A 21,048-nucleotide genomic window follows, 5' to 3' on the forward strand; every position below is an offset into this window, starting at 1 on the left:
GGATGGACCCCATGCACAGAATAATCTGACCCAAGATGTCTGTTGTGAGACTGACACCCCCGCCTGTTCTCAGGGGAAGAAGCCAGTAAAGAGGGAGGGAAGGAGTGGTTGATCATGAGTAGAGGTGGGACAATTGCTACAGTGAGGCACCCAAGAAGATGAGAAGAGGGTCAAGAGCACAAAGTGAAGCAATTGGTCTGGAACAGCATAAACTCAAGGGAAAAATGGTTTCTAAGTTAGAAGTTCCTGTTCAGCAAATAGGACGGCGCCGCTGTCAAGTTCACGCTTCATGGAATTATTTTTCTCTGATGAAGTAGGAGGCAAGAGCATCAATCTCCTGGAGGTGAGAGGTCAATGCAGGGCAGACTTCTGCAAAGTGGTAAAAGATGGGAGGATGATTGATAGGTGACATCGGGGTCCTGTTCAGGCTGTAGATCATGAATTTGCAACGGCACTAGTACTTACAGAGCTGTGATTTCAGAGGCGAGGCTCAGCCATTCAGCATGGGGAGGGAGAACGGTGTGCCACAGAACTGACTTAGGGCAAATGAGTGTACAGAGCACTGCTGGGAGCAGTTGGACTATTGGAACCCTGGGCTAGGTAGACAAGGAGGGAGACCCTTTCTACTGGCCCTTTAAAAAATAATGACGGTATTTCCAAATGCTTTCCATTTACTTTCCCTTTGCAGATTCTAAGCACTGGTTTTGTCATTCTGGATAGCTTTTTTTTTTTTCCTTAGGAAGACAGCTAACCCCAAAGGCCATGTATATATTTACTGAATAAAATAACTACCACATATTTAATTATTAATTGCAGCCCACTCGTTTGGATTCCCCTTTTGTCTTTCTCCCTCTGAAGCAGCAACTCTGAAGGGAGATCTTTCATTGCATTTTTTTGATGCACATCAAAAAAGCAGATATGACTTTCACTAGGTTATCAAAGACCTCCGACTGTAAATTTGACAAAGGTGCTCCAGAGAGCTTTAAAAGGTTTCCTTTGATTAAATTAGTGACTATAAATAGGTGATATAGTGATTCATGGAAGCGGGAGAGTGTATCATTCAGGGTTTGGCATCCTGGAGGTTTTATCTTTTCATTTGCTTCTGCGTATAAAGGCTTAAGCCAGATAATCTAAAGGCACTTTTTCTAATTCTGGAAGATTAAGTTCGTCCAGATCCTCAATATGTGGCCTGGCAAGTATGCACAAATGTCCCTGTTACACAAATACAACGGAATGGTTTTCTTCCATTCAAAATGATCTGTGGTCACTAACAAAAACACTTGGAGGCATGCGTGTGTCTGAAACTCGAAGTGCTTCAGGTTGCACACGGATGTTTTAGAAGGGTGCCGAAGCTGGTGCTATGGCATGATTGTAATTGTTAATAAATAAAATAGCATTTTTAGCATCTACAGCTAGGTCCAACCTTGCAGGAGGTCCTAAAACGGAGTCACTTCCTTATGCTCAGCATAACGTCGCCAGGACAACCCTGGTGGATGAAGGGAGTGATGACTGCAGCCTACCTCCGCCTGGCAACAGGCGTGGGGATCCACGTTTGTGCTCTAAGGACAGCAGGGGGCTGGGCCCATCAGCTGTCAGCCACGGCTTCTGTCTGTGCTCTGAGCAATAGCCACCTTCCAGGGCAGTGATTAGCAGTTGACTTTCCTTCTAAAAGAAGTCTCCTAATAATTTTCCACAAAACCAACTTAAATTGCTATGATGCCTGGTAACAGTTAAATTGGGGGAAAAACAAAGCAAGGAATGGTTCAGTTTATTTCTGCATGCAGTATTTGTAAATAGTATAATTAAAATCTCATTTGCAGGTTCTTCTAAAGGTTATTTCCATGTGGGGAAAACCTTTTCTTTTCTTTTTTTTTTTTTTAGCTTAATGCCCTGAGCTGTAAATTAGAGAATTATGGGGTAGAGTTGGTAGGTAAGTGAAGGTCTTCACTGTCTATGCTGTTCTGGAAGCTCCCCATATTCCTGGGGCTCCAATAATGTGTTCCGCTGGGGAAGCGGCGTCACCTGCACTAATGTGGGCTGGTACCATGGTCTGCACTGCCTAGGGATGCCAATTAGGGACTTGGTGTTTAAAAATGAATCCAATGCAAAAGTCCAGGATATTTAAGTACTGTTACCTTGTGATTCTAGATCCCAGTGTTACCCAAATTCACTTAAAGAAAAGTAGAGATGGTGTTAAATCTTCTGTAGTTAAGTCTGATGTTATTTGGAAAGTGGGAGAACAAGAATGTCCAGCATAACGTATTTCGGAGAGGATGGGGAAAAAAGTGCCTTCCCCCTTCTCTTGTTGGCTTTCTAAATTTGTAGTTGTGTGTGTTGTGTCAGCTCACAGGCAGCAAGAATGTGACATTTCCTCCTCAGATTTAACACGCTGTCATGGAAATGCTGATAGGGTTATTTTATGGAGATGTAGCCTGAAAGAAAAAAAAAGTGTGAGTTACATTATTGCATTATACTCTGTTCCATCTAGGGCTCGTTTTATTAAAGATTCTTAAGGGTTTATTTTCATCTGCTAACCAAGGAATTATACCCCATTCTCTCTGTGCCAGGATCCAATTAATGTCAACTTGAGTTTTCTGTGTGGACAGGGCCAGTCAATGGCCCAGGGTGATTATCTATTATTATCATTGCTTGCTTGTACATGACTTCACAACCCTAGCATAGAACCAGTTGTCATGCTTTCCATCTTTTGTGCCCCCAAATAGCTCACTGGGTAGAATTTGAGAACGGGCGGTTGTCAGGCCACTCTTTGGGAATGCAGAGATCCATCACAGTTCGCAAGAGGAAACTCACAGAGAGTTTATAGTTTGTGGAGCCCTTTCAGCGTATCCAACTTGCATGTATGAATGCAGATTGTTTCTCTTGACTTTAGTACAGAATATTTTATTTTACAAAGGATACATTTGGTATGTGAAATAAGTGTTATTCTTTTGCTTGCTACCTATATTCAGTTGGAGGAATATCAGAAAATGAATATTTTTATTGTCCTACAGTTGAGGGTACTAATAGTTACCTAATACTGAATGAGACCATTTGGAATCCTACAAATCATTGCCAAATGCTCTTTGCTTAGAGCTTTGGGTATATAGATAAGTGGCTTTAAAAAATAAAATCTGAATTTAGTGGAAAATTTCTGGGAGGACATACATGCATACCTAAAATATCCATATGACCAAAATAATCATGCTTTTTTAATAGGCATTGAATGCCTATAATATGCTGGGTATTACACAGAACAAAACTATGACATGAGCCTTTTAAACCTAGAGATTATGATCTCTAGCAGAGTATTGGCGCTGAGTGCTTTTCAAATATAGCTTTTAATTAATCATTCCATTCTAAGACAAAACTAGTATATAGGAAACATATTTTTAAAATGATTTTGCATTTATCTTTTCCATTATTTATCCACATATATTGCATACTTATTAACACATGGTAATGCTCCTTAAAATGAAACACTGAGTACCAGGGAAATATATAGATATTTTTAATCCTCACCCAAGGATAAATTTAGAGAGAGAAGTGGCAGGGCGGATAGAGGGAGAGAAATATTGAAGTGACAAAAACAGGGATTGGCTGCCTCCTATCCACATTCCTACCAGGAATCAAACCTGCAACCCAGATAGATGCAAACCCACCACCTCTTGGTATATGGAATGATGCTCCAACTGACTGAGCCACTCAGCCAGGGGCAAGAAAATATTTTTAAAGAATAAAATTTTCAAGTGTTTCATCACTGAGAACATTTAAAAATCATAATATTACATATTTTAAAGATAATAATTATGTACTTTAGGAAATACTACCATTTTTATTCTAAAATTCTCTACATAATTTGTAATTAACACTGCTGTTGTAGTAAAAACTCAGGCAGCTCATTTTCTACAGTATTCTATTCTAGATAAAACATATTCATGACATAGAAAAACAGCATCTCTGTGGAGATCTATTTTGTCCATAAACAAGGTGAGCTTATGGTAATCCTTTTTTTCTCCAGTAAATACATTTGACCAACATTTTGTAATCTGTCTTACAGCACACTGAAAGTGGGCACGCGTGCACGCCCTTCCGCGTTATAGCTGCAGGGAGTATGTTAGCTACCTTGCTGACCAACCAGTGTGGAGTTGATAGACGAGAAACTGTGGTCCAATTATTCCTAGAACAATTGTTAAGGCATAAACAATGAAGTACAAATTTTATTCCTGCAAGATGGATCAGTCTTACAAGAAATGGTCTGGGCTTTTGCCAGCTGTGCAACCCCTCCCTTTGGTTGGAGGGTGGGCGCTAGAACAGTTCATATCAGCTCGCAGCCTTCCAGTGCTTAGAGTCACATCAGCAGAGCTTCTCTTCCATTCACTGCTGCTGTTTAAAGTGAAGCCAGTGGAGCCTATCTCTCTAGTTTCTCTTAAAAATAATAAAACAAAATTCACTTAGTCGATATATTAAAATGTTTTCAAAGTAATAGGATCAATATTCTGGAGATTGGTAACATAAAATTGGGCGAAAATGGAGAGAAAATAACAAAAATGTCTTTTTTTTTTGTCACTTCAATAACATCAGCTCTCATGTTCCTTTTAAAATAAGCCAATTGCCTTCCCTGTGTGATCCAATTTGCAGGTACATGACAAGCAGCAGGTTAGAATGAAGAATAAATGATTACTTCTAATGATGATCAGCACATCTGATGTGATAAATTATGACTAATGAGTAAATTAGCAATGAATATGATGTAAATGAATCTGCTTTGAAAACTAACTGTACAAAAAGACGCTAATGGGTAGTAGGTAGAGCTCCTTCCTTCCTTCCTTCCTTCCTTCCTTCCTTCCTTCCTTCTTTTTTCTCTTTCTTTTTTTGGTCAAATATAGTGTCGTGTTAAGTAGCCCTGTGAGTATATTACCATTTAGAGGGAACATGAAAAAAGCCAATAAATATCGTGCCATTTGCCTACATATTACTGAATGAGCTTGGGAAAAGGCATGACTTCTCATCTGTTTCAATGTAAGAGCTTTTATCTCTCTATTGAATGAAAACAGATGCACAGTCTTTGTATTTTGAATGCATAAGTAGATAGTAAGCAAATCGGGGGCTTAAAGTGGAAAGTATTGAATTAATATCTGAATGGTGCTGCTGCTACCATGTTTTCATTAAGAATGAGTGGCTCTGCCATAAGGAATCGTCAGAATAGCTTCACAGATTGTTTCGAAGGGTGATTCAAGACTGCTGGCATGTCCTTTTGAAATGTATGCCACTAAACCAGAGGTCAGTATGAGTGTCTTGTACCAAAACAGATGGCTGGTCTTATGCAACATGTCAGTAGTTCAGAGAATTTTTAGACCCCAGATGCTGCGAATGTAGGGGATTGTTTGCTTTGGTCGCAGAATCCCTGGCTGTCTGTTCAGTGGAAAGTCATTGTGGTGAGACCACATAACTTTTACTGCTGTAGAACAAGTGTTTATGACCCAGGTATTAATGTTTCTTGAAATGAGATAAACTAGAAATTTATTTAACTACTATAAACTGACTGATTCATATGAAATTTCACCTTTACAAGGTTTTGAAAAGCAATTTGAAAGACTAAAATGAACTTGAATGTTTTGACCTTTTTTAATAGAAAATTAATTTCCATGACATTTAAGTACTGTTTTCAAAAGTTTCATTTTATAAATTATTTTTTTCCTCTCTGTTCATTGGTCTATTAATATTCACCACTAAGTGTTTTCCCTGAGACTGTGTTGTCCCGAGGGAAGCGGAAACAGCAAGATTTGAGGAGTATTTGAAGAGGACTTTTCTAAGGGGGTGGATTTTCCAATTTCTTCCTAAAAACTGATCACTCTCTGACCTCCACTTTTCATCCCTTCTATTTATCTAAAAAGGATAAAAACTTGACCAGTGAAATAGTGATAATTTTTAGTGTTATCAGTGGTCTAGGTAATTGGATACTCTGATACATATTTCTGCTATGAATCCATGAGTTATTTGTAGCATATTTTAAATATTGTATAAAAAGCCTCTAAAAAGTATAGTTCTTATCCAGTAATTATACATATAGAAATAGTTCATCCATATTAAAATTTGACCTGTAGCAATGAATCACAGGGGATTTACAGTTGTGAGTACACATAACAGAGTTTATTCTCATATTCTTTTTTTTTTAAAGATTTTGTTTATTTATCTTAAAAGGGGAAGGAAAGGAGAGAAATATCTATGTATGGTTGCCTTTCGTGTGTCCCCTGCTGGGAACTGGCCTGCAACCTAGGCATGTGCCCTGACTGGGAATCGAACCGTAATCCTTTGGTTTCGCAGGCTGGCGCTCAATCCACTGAGCTACACCAGCCAGGCTCTCATATTCTTATTTATTAATATTGTATTATCTATGTATGTTACAACTATAAACTTACTGTTCCCCACCCCTCTATACAGGTTGCAAATTTATGCAAGGGTATAATTATTATAAGAATAACCACCAAAACATTTTATAATACTAGAGAGTTGGAAACAGCCTACATATTTTACAGTAAATTAAAATACATCTACATGCTTAATAATATAAAATTATATTCAATTTTAGTATGTATTGACAGACAGACACAAAAATATATTTTAACTAAAATGTGGGCTATAATAACAGCACAGCGTGATCTTTTTGTAAAATGTACGTCTTGAAAGAGCAGGGAAACAATCTTAAAAATTGTTTGGAGGTGATCACCATTAGAATGCTTGGAAATATATTCTTTTATTTATATTTTCTAATTTATGTATCAAATGTGTAGTAAATATATACCATCAGAAAAATAAATTCATTTTACTTAGGAATAAGAAGCACAAAAAGAGCAGAGTGGAGGAGAGCTCTGTGATAACCATGATCTGACATGTTACTCATAAAAGAGATGAGGTCCATTGTACTACATTATACTTCTTCTGAGTTCAGCTGTACAATAAATAGATGCATGAATCTGTGACTTGGCGATGCTACATTTTCCCAATTTTTAGGCCTGGTAGGGATCCATTAGTCTCACCATATCACATCAGTGTTTTGCAGTATCAATATGTGTTTTGTGCAGTTTGCATTGTACAGCTGATTTATCAAGCTATGAGCAAAGGTAATTCAACTACAGGCCGTGTAGTCATATTTACAACATTATTGTTTATCCTAAATACTCATATGTGTGTAGCCAAGGATTAAAGGGTATAGCGCTTCGGGGAGCTTTTTATCAAGTCCCTGTGTTCATCGAACACTTACTCTGTGCTGGGTGTGATCAGAAGACGTGGGGCTTCCGTCATGAGCAGGTCACAGATTCTCTTCTTAAGGTTCTATCAATGTGGAGGAAGAGAAATACCTACATCAAAGAGGTATAATAAAATTAATATGTTCTGACTCATAAGAGAAATTCAAGTGTGATAAGAGAGTTAAAAGGACAGTAGATTTTATCAAGACGGGAGAATTACAGAAGACTTCAAGATATTTAATGTGGGTGAAAAAGGATAAAGGGTAGAAATCCAAAAGTAGGGGAAAAGGCATTTTGTACAAGGGATTAGCATGTGCAAAGGCATCCTGGCAGGGAATTTTGGGTTCTTGATGGGCAATAGTAGAAACACATTTTGAAAAAGAAGTTGGCAGCAGTCCTGAAAGATCTTAAAGGCCAAACTCAGTTTCTGGTTTTATTTGTCAGCAGTGAGCTATGAAAGCTTACTTATTTGTGTTTGCTTTTGTTTTGAGTAGAAGAAAGCTTTAATCATAGAGGGGAGCATTAAAAAAACAACTGAAAGAACAAGATAGAAGGGAAGGGATCAGTGGTAATGTACAAACTTGATTGTAGTTGATAAACACACGAAGTAGCGCAGAGTGGCCGGGAGGGTACAGATATCATGATATCAGTCAGTGACTCTCAATCCCAGATGAACGTTGGAATAGTTCTGAAATTAATTGTGTAGCCCCACCCACTGATTTTCCAGGTTAATGGATCGGGGTAGGGTCTGAACACCTATAACTGGTGTATGCGTGTCTGTTTTTAGTTTCCCAAGTGATGCTAATGGCCAGCTCAAAAGAGTCTCATAGCTGGTGTTATGAATATGAAAAAAGAAATGACACATCATAAAATCAGATCTTTAGGATTTAATAATCTTAATAATTTTTGTCAGTGTACATATCAATCCACTGTCAATTTAAATATTGATAGATATAGATGTCTGTCTATTCAATGGGAGAATGCTTTAGTAGGCATTTTCAAAGGGTTGAGATTTGAAGCCTTAATAAAATTATTGGTGCGGACATGCATACAATCATGGAAATGCCTTGAAAAGGAAGAGAGGAAATTAATGTCAAGAACTTTAATGGGGTGTCTGTCTTTTTCCCTCATGAACAAATGGAGAATATTTGTAAAATAATACAAAAGTAACCTACTTACTAAATTTGGAGTTTATGTAATTTGTTTATATATTTTGCAGCATTGGTTTTTACTGACCAGGCATCATAGCTGATTTATTCCAAATTTCAATTGGCTCTTGGGAATTAGAAAAGAACCCCCCAAGGCAGCCCATTCTGGCAAAATTTCTTAACTAGTGGAAAATAACTGCTGTAATACCATACAAAGTACTTAACTAAACCCTTGAACAAACAGTCAGTATACGTTTTGTAGTCAATTAAAATAGATTTGAAAGTGTGTGCTAGGCTGAGTCACACCCTACCGTCTGCGCAGCGCACTGACACCTCTCCATCTTCCATTCGCCACGGCGAAAACATCAGGGCTTCAGCCTTAGATCCGAAGTCCAAGACTTGCTCTTAGCTTCAATGACCCTTCATTTGTTTGTTTGTTTTTTAATTCTTTTCTCCCTCCTTCCTACTTTACTTACAAGTTTCTACAGTGCTGTCAGGTTTTCTATAATTCTATAAAATTAAAATAATGATATAGTAATGATATAGTCTTGCAGGACTATGGCCAGTATCACATATAAGATATCTAAAATATTAGTCCAGTGTGTGAAATTTACTAAAGATAAATTATTTTTAATCCCATTTTGGAATATGATGCTCCTTAAACCAAACTTTAAGGCTAATCAATTGTTTTGAGGGTTGTAGGAAGAAGAAAGTTATCAGAAATAACTCAAAACAAAGTCTAACTTTGAAGGTGTGGCCTGACTGTGGGTATGAGGGGTGGCCCTCTTCACGTCCCATGGGGTAGGATAGGTGCCCCCACAGTCCCCAGTTTATGTCAAACATCTGCGTGGACACCAGTCCAGCCAGAGGTTTGTGCTGTGATTCTGGTCCTCCTTAGAGTTACACGCCAGCTCACCTCTCTTCTGCCCTGTGTCACCATCTCAGGGACACTCTCCTCCCTACACTCCTACTCATTCATCAAATGAATCCTAACATAAAATCCACCAGCCACAAACCTTCTGGCCACTCCCTACCTTTGGGGCAGTGGCTAGAGGGTGGGCTGTGGCTGGAAGAGGAGGTGAAACCCTGTGACAACAGTTCTTCTTCCCTAAACCTTCAGGCGGGGCCGTTACACTTAGAGCCACCCCCAGCTCCGCATGTCTCACCCAGCCCCCAAAGGCCTGTTCGTGACCTCCACCTGATATACTTCCAGAGGAAGAGAGGACAGAGATGGGCCCCGTTGACAGTGCCATCAATGCAACAGCCACCTTTTAGGGAGGAAGCTGATGCCTGGAGCCAGGACTACCTACATGTTTTTACTGAATGCTGCCTCACCCTCTCACAGTGTCAGTGATGGCACTGTGGACCTTCTCCTTTCAAGATTTTAGGTGCATGATTATGACAAATATCCCTTTAAAAACAAAACTCTCTATTTAAGGTACTGTTAATCAGCCGAAAGAAACAAAGCCAATTAGTTACATGCTGTTAGTTTTGTTCCCCATGCAACAAATTTCCTTGATGACTGCTGAAGCAGCTTATTCATTAGAATCAAATTAGACAAATGGCACCCTCATTTCTTCTCTTCGCTGTTGTAGCGCGTGGGCCTTTCTGTGAACCTGGTGTAAGGGATTCTCACTTGTTCAGTCAAGTAACTCCAAGCAGGAATTGTCCGATTAACCTTTAAGAATTTACCCTAAGTTCCTTTTTGTGTGGATGTCACTAGTAGATTTCAACGGTTCTCCCCCGTTAATAGCTAGCCCTGGTTAATGTAATATACTAAAGGGAGGGTATCATCCTCCATAGAACAATTTGTTTAGGAAGGTCAAAGGCAGTTTGCTGTTCTCCATTGGTTCTACTGCCTGAATTTAATACCCAAACATGTGCATTGGTCTTATCACCTTGTCTTTGGAGAGCTTAGCAACTTAAAATCTGATACAACATCAAAATATTACCATTATTAGAAGCCAAGTGACTCTATGTTTGTTATGCATTAAGAAACAACCTAACCTCTTAGAAGCAAAAATTAGCCAGCAGCGTGTGGCTCCCCTTAAACTGTGCAGGAATAATAATCTGCCAGATTCCTGGAGTTACTCTCTGCTCTGCGGGTGCATCCTGAGAATGTGGCCTTTGGAAACAGCAAGTGAGCATGGCAGACACGTTCTAGAACAGCCATGCCTCTTTTCTGACTCATATGCATATTTAGCTTCTCTATTTTCCATTTAGAAAATAGACTTTCTGGGTCTAACTGTAATTTGACCTCTGCCGTGCCTGGCATTAGTTTAAAAAAAGGTCATATTCCTCACTTGTCAAAACCAGTGTGAGCAGAAATGCATTTTTGCAAAGCACGGTGCTGGCAGCTGTAGGTGGACAGAAATAGCAGCTACAGTAATGGAGGGTCCCCTAAATATGGTGACTGTAATATTTTAATGACTTTTTCCCCATCTTTATACTCTTGGGGTTTTTTTTTTGTTTTGTTTTTTTCCCTTAGACCAAGGGTAATGTTGATGGTTGTATCGTATGAGATAAACCTGAGTATTTTCATTATTCAGACCCGAGGCTGTCCTATGGTATGACTTTAGTAGAAGTTTTTGCTTTATGATTTTACTTGGGTGATTTTTCTTTCTTCCCATCTTCAGAGTATGACTTAGATTTAGGCAGTATCCATGACAAGAGAAAGCGGAAGATTCATTTAGCTTCCTTTGTAAAGCCGAGATACAGAGAAGTAGAAGTGGGTGCTCTGATCGTTATCACCCCTCTGAGAATCAAGGTTTTACTTACCTGGAGCGTTTGGTACAGTTATTGAGTCTTGTCTCCCTTCTCTTCCCTTTGGCTAGCTGCCTACCCAGCACTTACAGCATCAGACTTAGAGTTTCACCCGCCAGGATGATTATGCAGTAAACATGCTTACCGAAAAGATTTTACTCTATTTTCCAGTATCTTAAATTTGTCTAGTAGAATGATGACTTTTATGTGGTTTGGATTTTGTATGCAAATGGAGAAAAATTAACATCAGATATGTGAGGAAGTCATGATTTTCTTGTATGTAAAGGCTAATATCTTTCATATTAAAAAACAAACAAATAAACAAGAAAATGTGTATAAGCACTTATGCCTTTTTTTATCCTCACCAGAGGACTTTATAAAAAACTATTTTGTTGTTATTCTATTCCGGTTGTGCCAATTTTCCCCCATTGCCCTCCTCTGCCCAGCTCACCCACTGCCCCCACAGTTAATCTCCACACTGTTGTCTACGTGTACAGGTCGTTCATTTTTTTCATTGCTTTTAGAGAGAGAGAGGAAGGGAGAGAAAGAGAGAGAGAAACATTTATTGGTTGCCTTCTCACGTGTGCCCTGACAGGGGATTGAACTCGCAACCTGGGTATGGACCCTGACTGGGAATTGAACTAATGACTGTTAGGTCTACGGGAGGAAGCTCCAACCAGCTGAGCCACACTGGCCAGGACCTTGTGGTACCTTTTTAATGTAGTGTGATCATTTTCATTTTGTTGTTTTTTTAAAGAATAAATGTAAGGGCCCTCTTTAGGATGCTGTTTTGAAGAATACCAAGTCACTGTTGTGGTAGTAGGATTTAAGAAACCAGTCACAAATCTGAAACAGATTCTGATTATTTTAAATAAACTTTCCACAATTCAATAGGTTAATTCCATCACTTCCATTACTTGACTTCATCTTCAGAAGTAACATCCTTACAGTAGCACCCAGTGGTCATATCTTTGACAGATATTCTGCTTGTCAGTATTAGCATGAAAATGTCAAGGTATGACCTGAAAATGGAAATAAGGAAGAAACACACTTGAACATTGGAATGTTCAAGTCCATGGGGATCCCTCCCCAAGTACATGGGAAGTTACCTTTTCTGCTTTCCATTTAGAAATGAGGTTTCTATCTTTAACACTAATTTGATGTTTTGGTGTCCCTACTACTCAGGAAGAACTTGCTCCAGTAGCCATGCCTATTCTCAAGTGATCACCCCCCCTAATTTTCTTCATTCTTTGTTATGAGAAGTGAGAGATCCCAGCCCCTAAAAAAAAAAAAAGAAGAAGAAGGAAATCTTAGTACAGTGAAAACGGCATCCTATGTTTTATTATTTAATTTTATTGTTTTATTTATTCTACTGCTTAATTTCTGATTAGTATATAGTCATTTTCATAAGATTTACTTCACATATTCTTGCAAGAAATTTTAAAATAAATAGGAAAGTGAGTTGTTAAAATTGATATTTTTTAGGGCTAATTTTTTCAAGTTCAGGACTTTGAAAAGGAAGGTACTTAAAAATGCCAGTATCGTATCATTTAATTTAACAGCTTTCAGGGCGGTTTCCTAAGAATTTTAGTTACGTAATTATGTTTTCCATATTTAAGGCTGACAAATATGCAGTTATTATCAATTTGCATTGGTTGCAACAGCAAAATGATAAACATAAAATTTTCTGATTTCTTTTTTTGTTCATTTTCAAAAGAGCGACATCAGCGTGCAGTTGTTGTTTTTCTCTGCCAGTCAATGTCAGGTCACTCCAAGCTCTCCCCACAGTTCTGGTGATCATGCAGTCTTGCACTGCCAGCCGGAGATGCAGGACCTGCTGCCTGGCAGGGCCCTCAGAGCCCGCCTTCTCTCCTCATGTTTCTGAGCAAACAGGGACCTGCATGCCACCAGCTTCATTATCAATATGTTGAATTTGCTGATGAGGTGAAGACTCATTTCCCAGCAGTAGCATTGCAAAAATGCCTCTCAAGTTCTCATTTCCTTCCCTCATTGTGGAAATGCCACCCTAAGCTAGGAAACACTAAATAGGAAGGGATTGCTGAGAAATAATTTATTTCACACCTCATATTTTTAAAGTAAAGAAACAGGAAATTTAGGCAACAAGTTCCCACCCCCCACCAAGGTGGTACATATCATAATAGTGGAGCTGATGGGACTCTGGCTTCCCAAGAACACCAAGAAGAGAGTCAGAACCCACCACCAGGCCGGGAGGACGGTCTCGTGGGAACACGCGACAGGGAGGGCAGGTAGTGGTGAGGAGCACCGTGGGATGAACTTTGTCATGTCCTCCTTCACAGAATCTGAGGATTGCTTCCAAAATAGATGTTAGCTGTAGTTACTTAAAACCATCCTTCAATAGCATACAACTGAAAAACAGCAGAGAAAATTGTACTAGGGATAAGGAAATTGAAAAGAAAATAGAAAAGTAAAATGTTTTTCAGTTTAAAAAAATGTCCAACTGTAACATAATTTTAGAAACACAAACATGCCAGAAAAATGTAAAACAATAGGAAAAATAATTACAATACCTTCTCTCAACCCACCATCAATAGTGTTTTAGAATATTTGTCACAACTTTTTTGGTGGGTTATTTTTATTATCTTATACCCCTCATATATATTTTTGTATGGCGCCCTTGTGGCTTATCATCGATCATAAGTATTTGTCATGTCATATAAAAACCTTTAAGATGTAACATTTACTATTTGCATGGTGTTTCATCATTATGCCGTGGTTTGCATCACCATCAATTCCTATACTATTTTATATTTATGGTGCTTATAATTTTTGCTAAATAAATTACATGATGATTATCCATGTGCATAAATTTTTAACTATATTTTATATGACTCATTAAAGAGTTCTAGATTTGAAACACAAAAAGAATAGTAGGTACAATTGTCAGGAGATGGTAAATGTTATGAACACTTAAAGGAGACGGGGGCTTTAAAAGAGCCTCCAAATTCTACACTTTCAAGCTTAGGAATCTTGGACACATCTTTGTTAACAAACTCTTTTTTCTTTGCTGTGACTTTGGAGGCCTCTTGACTCCTCCAAATGTAAATGTGGAGGATGTAAATGCGGAGTCAAGTTTTAAGTAAGGCAGCTCATAATATCTGAGCTAGAAAATTACTTAACCATTTTTCCCATTTCGGTTTCCTGCCATACCTTCTCATTCAGGGCTATATTTCTTGTCTCTCTAAAATTTCCTAGAATTTCTCTTAGATGTCACTAATTTTAATAGCTTAGCAGTGGCAGTGCTGCTTTCTGGCAGTGTCCTGATAGCAGCATCAAATCAAAGAGCTAAAATTTTACTCACTTTGATTGATGAGCTCATTTTGTTACACAGGACAAATTGGATTTTTAAAAAAATACTGACATTAATTTTGATAAAAATTAATGTGTGGTGGCACTTTTCTAATGTTATTGGATCTCTGCCTTAATACACATTACAGCAGTAAAAGCAAGAGCTGACAACTTGACCAGAAAGTTACCCCCCTCCCCATTCAGTTACCCCCCAAAGTAAAAGTTGCTTTTCAAACTTTGTAAGTCTGGCACATTTAAGTATGTACGTTTGTATGTAGGTATTGGCGGGAATGGGTCAAGCTGTGGCAATGGGGTAATAATCTGTGTTTTAATGTTTCATCTGATTGTGATTATTTCCTTTTATTTCAGCACCTCCAAGGTTTACGCGAACTCCTGTTGAACAGATAGGGGTCTCTGGTGGAGTTGCCTCTTTCATTTGCCAAGCTACAGGAGACCCAAGACCTAAAATTGTCTGGAACAAAAAAGGAAAGAAAGTCAGCAATCAGAGATTTGAGGTATTAGGTCCATTGTTCTGTTTCTCTGGGGGGAAGAATGTATCTTCTGTACCTTTGGTTTGAATGTTACTTTCTTGTTTTACTCTGTTATAAAGCCTCATAATCCCTCCAATATGTCATTCTTTAATGTTATGTGCCATGAAAAATCCAATGTTAGCTGGCTTTTAAAGAAAGGGAATTTGGGGTTTAGATCGCTGACTTTGTCTCTGCATATACCAAGGCTCAACTTGTGTTCCCAGCATGCCTCTGTTAGCCTCATCCTCAGAAGGCTTTCTCCTAAGACTGGAAAATGCAGTCTCTCATCCTCCCACAACCGAAATTGGAGGATATGGGACCACTTCCTATGCCATTGTTTTTCTATGTCATCAGTTCCTGCTGAGTTACATGCGCATCCATAAACCAATCTGTGTGGACAGCTGGATGGAACTCTTTAAGTTAATTAGAATCGACCTCTGTTGCTGGGAATGAAGTCAGTCCCGTTCAACCCCATGGGTTGGAATGAGGGAGCCGTGGTTCGTTCCCGTTACGGGAATTAGAGGGATGGCTACGGGGCAGCAGATGAAGTTATTCAGTACCCATTGCACCTGTGTTTTACAAGGAGCACGGACTAGAATGAGAGATTTGCTCTAATGTGTTAATATCAAGTCATACTCTCTAGGAAACATATGCAACCAGGTTGATTTTGCAGTTAAATCTATTGCAGAGTTTTCTTTATTTAAGAAAGTGCAGTACGATGAAAATGATGAAACATAATGCAGATTTTTTTTTGGTATTTGTGAGGAGGCTTATGGTTTAGAAATTAGTTCATTCTGGAGGAGGAAAAAATAGGTGTTAAGCTACACAGAAAAAAATTGGAAGAAACACAAAATACTATGCTTGGAACTTCAGACATAAAGAGGATAGCTTGATTATTAGATGGTGCTAAGACCTCCCAGTGAAAAACCCACTTCCTCATACTTGATGGCCTTCTTCACAAATTAGCAAATTAGAGGCAATTCCTACGTAAAAGAAACATAGCAACTACAAAGTTCAGAACTGTTTGATAATATTTATTTTTCACCAGTAATTATAGAGCGATAAATGGTCTAAATGCACAATTAATCTAATTAATTAAAATAGTAAATAATAAAATCTGGATTGTAGTTTACAAATGATAAAATATAATTGTGTGAAATCAGAGACCTATAGTGATTTAAAAATAAACCAAAATTATCTTAAACAATCTTTGGGGACTCTTTTCTACATCTAGTAGAAAATAATGTGTGTACACACCTTTGAAGCACAGTTTTAAAAGTTTAAATGAAATTATTATTTTATCAAAGAGTAGCTTGATGTCATGCTCGCTAATGATGATGGCTTCTTAACAAAATCATGTACCAAAGATTAGCATAGGAAACACTGAAAGCATGAGCTCTGTTTAGCACTTAATTCTTAATGAGGGTCACATCAGTATATTCAGGGAAAATGTTTTATTTTTACACAAAGCTCCTTAATCAAATGGTATCAAGTCTTAGATAAAGAATCCTTACTATCTGTAACATTATATATGGCTATGTTTGGTCTCACTCATTTATATGGCCAATGAGAGCAGGGGATAAGGCTGAGTTTGCTTCTTCCTATATCTGCAGTGCCAAATACAGTGTCTGGCCTAGATTAGGTACACATCATTCAATACCAGGAATTAAACAGAGTTCAAATCCGAAATTGTAACGCCAGCTTTAACATGTGGTGCAGTGCTTGTCGTTAAGAGTTTAGGTCTAAATCTGGGCAATAGTTCACAAAAGTAAACATGTGGTGGGTGGTAACAATTAATCAGAATTTAAATTGGTATTAAAGATATTTAAATAGGATGCCCATAAATAATTTTTTAAATTTAAATGTTTATTTTTAGAGAGAGGGGAAGAGAGAGAGAGAAACATCAATGTATGCTTGCCTCTCATGCGCCCCCTACTGGGGACCTGGCCTGCAACCCAAGCATGTGCCCTGACTGGGAATTGAATCCGGGACTCTTTGGTTCACAGGCTGACACTCAATCCACTGAGACACACCAAGCAGAGCCTCATAAATAATTTGTAAAGATTATGGCATATTTGACAAAGATTCTCAAAACTGAAACAAGATGCATAGTAGATTCATTCTAAGTGTGTGCTTAATAGAGTTGAAAATAAATTGTGGCACACTGAGAAGTGGGACATTTGGGCCATCTTTGTGGATTTCAAACATAAGGAAAATGTAGAAAGGCTTGAAGTGGACATAGTTTAAAAATATTCCACGTTCTTCATATGCTGGCATACAAACTTATACGTAAAATATGGGACTGTACATTCCATAAATATATGTATAAGGCATTCTCTGTTTTTTCATAATTTAAACTCACACATGTATTAGTCACAAGGAAATGCATGAAAAAAGCACAGCATCTCCGTGAACAGCTGCAAAAATTCAGCATAGTTATAGAAAGACAGGTAGAGGACTCCATGGTTTCCAGTACATATTTATTAATATCATCATCATTATTGTTTAAAAGTAGTACTTCAACTAGCTGATAAAAACTTAGGATTGCTAAACTCCCTCAGAGTAGAGTTCATAACAGTAGTGAATTCAGGGCTTACTATTTAGGGCATTAATTTTCTGCCTGGTGAAGCAAGCCTCCATTTTACGGCAAGAATGCCCTAAAAATGCAGAAAATGCTAAGCTAGAACAAACACTGGAATGATTTATGGCAAAATTAATGCATGCCATCAGGCTCTTGGGCTGCCTAAGGATTAGATTTATGCAGTTCTCTTCATGGTTCACTCATCTACACTGTTCAGGCTGAGACACTTTAAACCAGAAGAGATATTGGGAGTGGCATGCGTTGTTTCTTCACCTCGCACTCCCATCGTTGAATGGATCCACATGTGCATAAATGCTTAAAAGAGACAGAATATTTGAGTTCATCTGTCATAATTCATAGGATCTAATTGCCCTAGATAAAACCTACCAAAACATGTTCGTGATGACGTTCTGGATGGTTTTCAGTAGAGACTGCAACCTACCTTGTTGCATAGGTAGTTTCGTGTCTTTTCCTCTTCATTCAGTGGGTTTGTTCCATTAGTCCAAATATTCTGTTTTGCCGCTGCATCAAAATTCAGTCTCCAAACGCTGCTGAGTTTATTCCCAGCCTGAAGGCTGGTTCACCGCTTCCTTGAGAGGTTTAGCTGGGAGGTGAACAAGTGTAACAACGCTCGTGACCGCTGTGTTTCTTCTAATAGGTAATAGAGTTTGACGATGGATCTGGGTCAGTTCTCAGAATACAGCCCTTGCGGACTCCAAGGGATGAGGCCATTTATGAATGTGTGGCCTCGAATAGCGTCAAAGAAATAACTACATCTACCAAACTCACAGTTTTGCGTGGTAAGTACTCAAGTGCAAGGTTGTTGCTTGTGTCCCAGGTGTTCTTTTGTAGAGCCAATAGAAAGACCAGCATTGTCCTGACACTTACATTGGAAATGAATTGAAATAAAATGTTTATAAGAACTCAGTTTTTAAATACCCAGTAGGTGCCTTTTCTCAGAAAGTCTGAAAAATGCAAATCGGAGGGAGAAAAGAAAAATCTCGAGGAAGTGCTGATTTTGAATTTCAGATACCAGTTTGATTTTGGTAGAGAACCCAGAATGAAAACAGGGTTTGTTACTGTTCTGCATGTTAACACGGTGTGTGGAGATTTCATACTGAAGTGAGCAACTGCTTTTTAGGAATTGCTGATGCTGACCTTGATGTTTGCAAAATTAAAGGAACGTTCTCTACCTACAGATGTGTTGCTCTTAAGCAGAGGAATCAAAACCAAGAAAGGCACCTTTCTTCTTTAAGTCAAAAGGGTGTTTTTATATCAATCTTTTATATCTCTTAAACGGGCACCTATTGATGCAAAGTGACTCCAGCTATGTGGCTTCTGCAGTTTGACTGAAGCATGGATGGCATGGCCGATCTCCGGGACAGTGTGTCTCCTCGCCAGACTTCCTTCAGAATGACAGTTTCGGAGGATCAAAGATAATGATTACTAATGCCGTGTTGCATTTCTAATTCAGTGGTTTGGGTAGAAATCAGAACGTTACTTGATTTGGCTTGCCTCGTCACTGACATTTCCAGGCTAACTTCTGTGCCTGTCTGTCTTTCTCTCACATGCACTTTTATTTGTTTTGGTTTACTTTTAACTTCATTTTGCTTGATTGCACAACTTATGGGAACAGACTTTCTTAAAATGAAGGGAATTGGGAAGAAGGGATCAAATTTGGTATTGGGAGAGCGTATGTGGATTAATAATATTTCTTCTCCAGTTTACTTTCTTCCCATTGAGGGATTTATTTAACTTTATATGTTTTATAAATTCAAAAACATTTTCTTCTAGATCTATTTATGTAGTACCAAAGTTAATTGGTTGATCCAGGAAGCATAAAAATTAAATTATTTACATGTATTTACTGAAATATATTTTAAATAATATAAACATCTTAGTCTCAGGGGACATATTAGGCAACTGAATATAGGTATTCTAAATGCTTGTAATAGAATGTTGCTTAAAAACAAGTCAGGTTTGAGCTATATTTTTGTCATTATGACAAGCTCAGTTCACATAGGAAGTTCTCTGCCCCCCTAAAAACACATAGAGATGTTGATAAAATATCTGAAAATAAAATTAAATGCATAGTTAGGCTTGCAAAGAAGAAAAAAATTTCCAGAGGCCGAAAACAAAGAGAATCTTGGAGCAGCTATCCCAAGATAATAACCAAAGGGATTGTATGCTTTAGCACTGGAGTTTTATCTCTCCAGCAGGACATAGCCCTATAGAAAATCGGGTGGAAGTAAGAGCAGAGAGATCAGCTCTCATAATAAAGAGGAGCATTCTGGTGCACGTCCTGCAGTGCCACACTCAGAACCCAGAAGCTAACGCGAAAGCTGGTCAGAAACAGTGAATCCCGTAGAGTGTGGATAAGGCAGCCATTAAGCACTCACCTCAGAGAGACACCCCCAGTCCATGGCATACAACCCAGATAAGCTCATTCACTTAAGCCCGGGTGGGCTCATAGGTACCAGGTTAAGAGCATGAAAGCCAGTTCCCACTCACAGTGGACAGGAAGCCCAATCAGTGAAAGTAGAAATCAGTCTGTGAGCTACAGACAACTGAACTGTATGAATGGGTTTTAGAACTATATTTTAAATACCTGAAAGGGTAAAGGAAGGAGTACAGTTTGTCAAACAAAAAATCAGACATTAGGAAAAAAGGAGCAGACAGGAGTTTGAAGCCATATTTTAGAACTGAAAGGAGCCTTAGAGACTGTTATACATGTTATAATACAAACTGTAAGAAGTATGTACATATGTTAGTATACACATATATTCACATAAACTTAGATACAAGCTCTAAAAATTGTAGAATCTTTTTTAAGCAAAATCAAACTCATTTGTTGATCTTTTAATTTTTTTTTAATTTTCACTTATTCACCTAGGGTAGAACTAATGCTATTATTTAGAAAGTATATTACCTCTTTAAGGTATAATGAAATTTATTAGAAGTTTTTGTGTGTTTTAGTTTTGTTTTGCCTTCTGAGTTTGTTGAACAACTTTCTTGAAACAATGACAATCGTTTGCTTGACTTAGTTTTTATGCATTTGATGAAGACGTTAACAAAAACTTGGAGGAAAATACCACTTTACGTAAACATGTACATGTATATATGTTTTTCTGCCTCTCAGCTGACTAGGGTTCCCCAGTCTCATCTGCTTATATCCAACTAGCTCCCACATAAAACAAACACATTTGAAAATTTTGATATGATCTCGACTTTCTATGGGCATATCTGTCATATGTAAGTGCATTTGTATGAAAATTTATGATTCTAGTAAAGTAGTCAAGCCTTATTTTTTTAAAGACTAAGTTTAGCAATGTTGGAAATGTTTCATGAGAAAAACTTGAAAGTATTTTGGGTAATGGAAAAGGAGTCTAAACATAACCTTAAAATAGAATGCTTTCATATATTCATGTAGGGTGAAGTCAGTGGGGTTGGAA

The 21,048-nt window shown here is 38.1% G+C and overlaps 1 protein-coding gene across 23 annotated transcripts in view; it reads left to right on the forward strand.

Annotated features, from left to right (window-relative positions):
• The window catches only part of PTPRD (protein tyrosine phosphatase receptor type D), a 520,593-nt gene that overhangs the window by 196,035 nt on the left and 303,510 nt on the right, over positions 1 to 21,048 (forward strand). For all 23 annotated transcript variants that reach the window (XM_037070904.1, XM_037070905.1, XM_037070912.1 and 20 more), the window contains exons 3-4: positions 14,855 to 15,000; positions 18,255 to 18,396. In XM_037070904.1, coding sequence (XP_036926799.1) covers positions 14,855 to 15,000; positions 18,255 to 18,396 — 288 coding nt within the window. The remainder of the gene's footprint in view (positions 1 to 14,854; positions 15,001 to 18,254; positions 18,397 to 21,048) is intronic.

The sequence above is a fragment of the Sturnira hondurensis genome, unplaced genomic scaffold (assembly GCF_014824575.4).
Source record: "Sturnira hondurensis isolate 20B ecotype Veracruz unplaced genomic scaffold, ASM1482457v3 Scaffold0019144, whole genome shotgun sequence".
Classification (NCBI taxonomy): Eukaryota; Metazoa; Chordata; class Mammalia; order Chiroptera; family Phyllostomidae; genus Sturnira; species Sturnira hondurensis.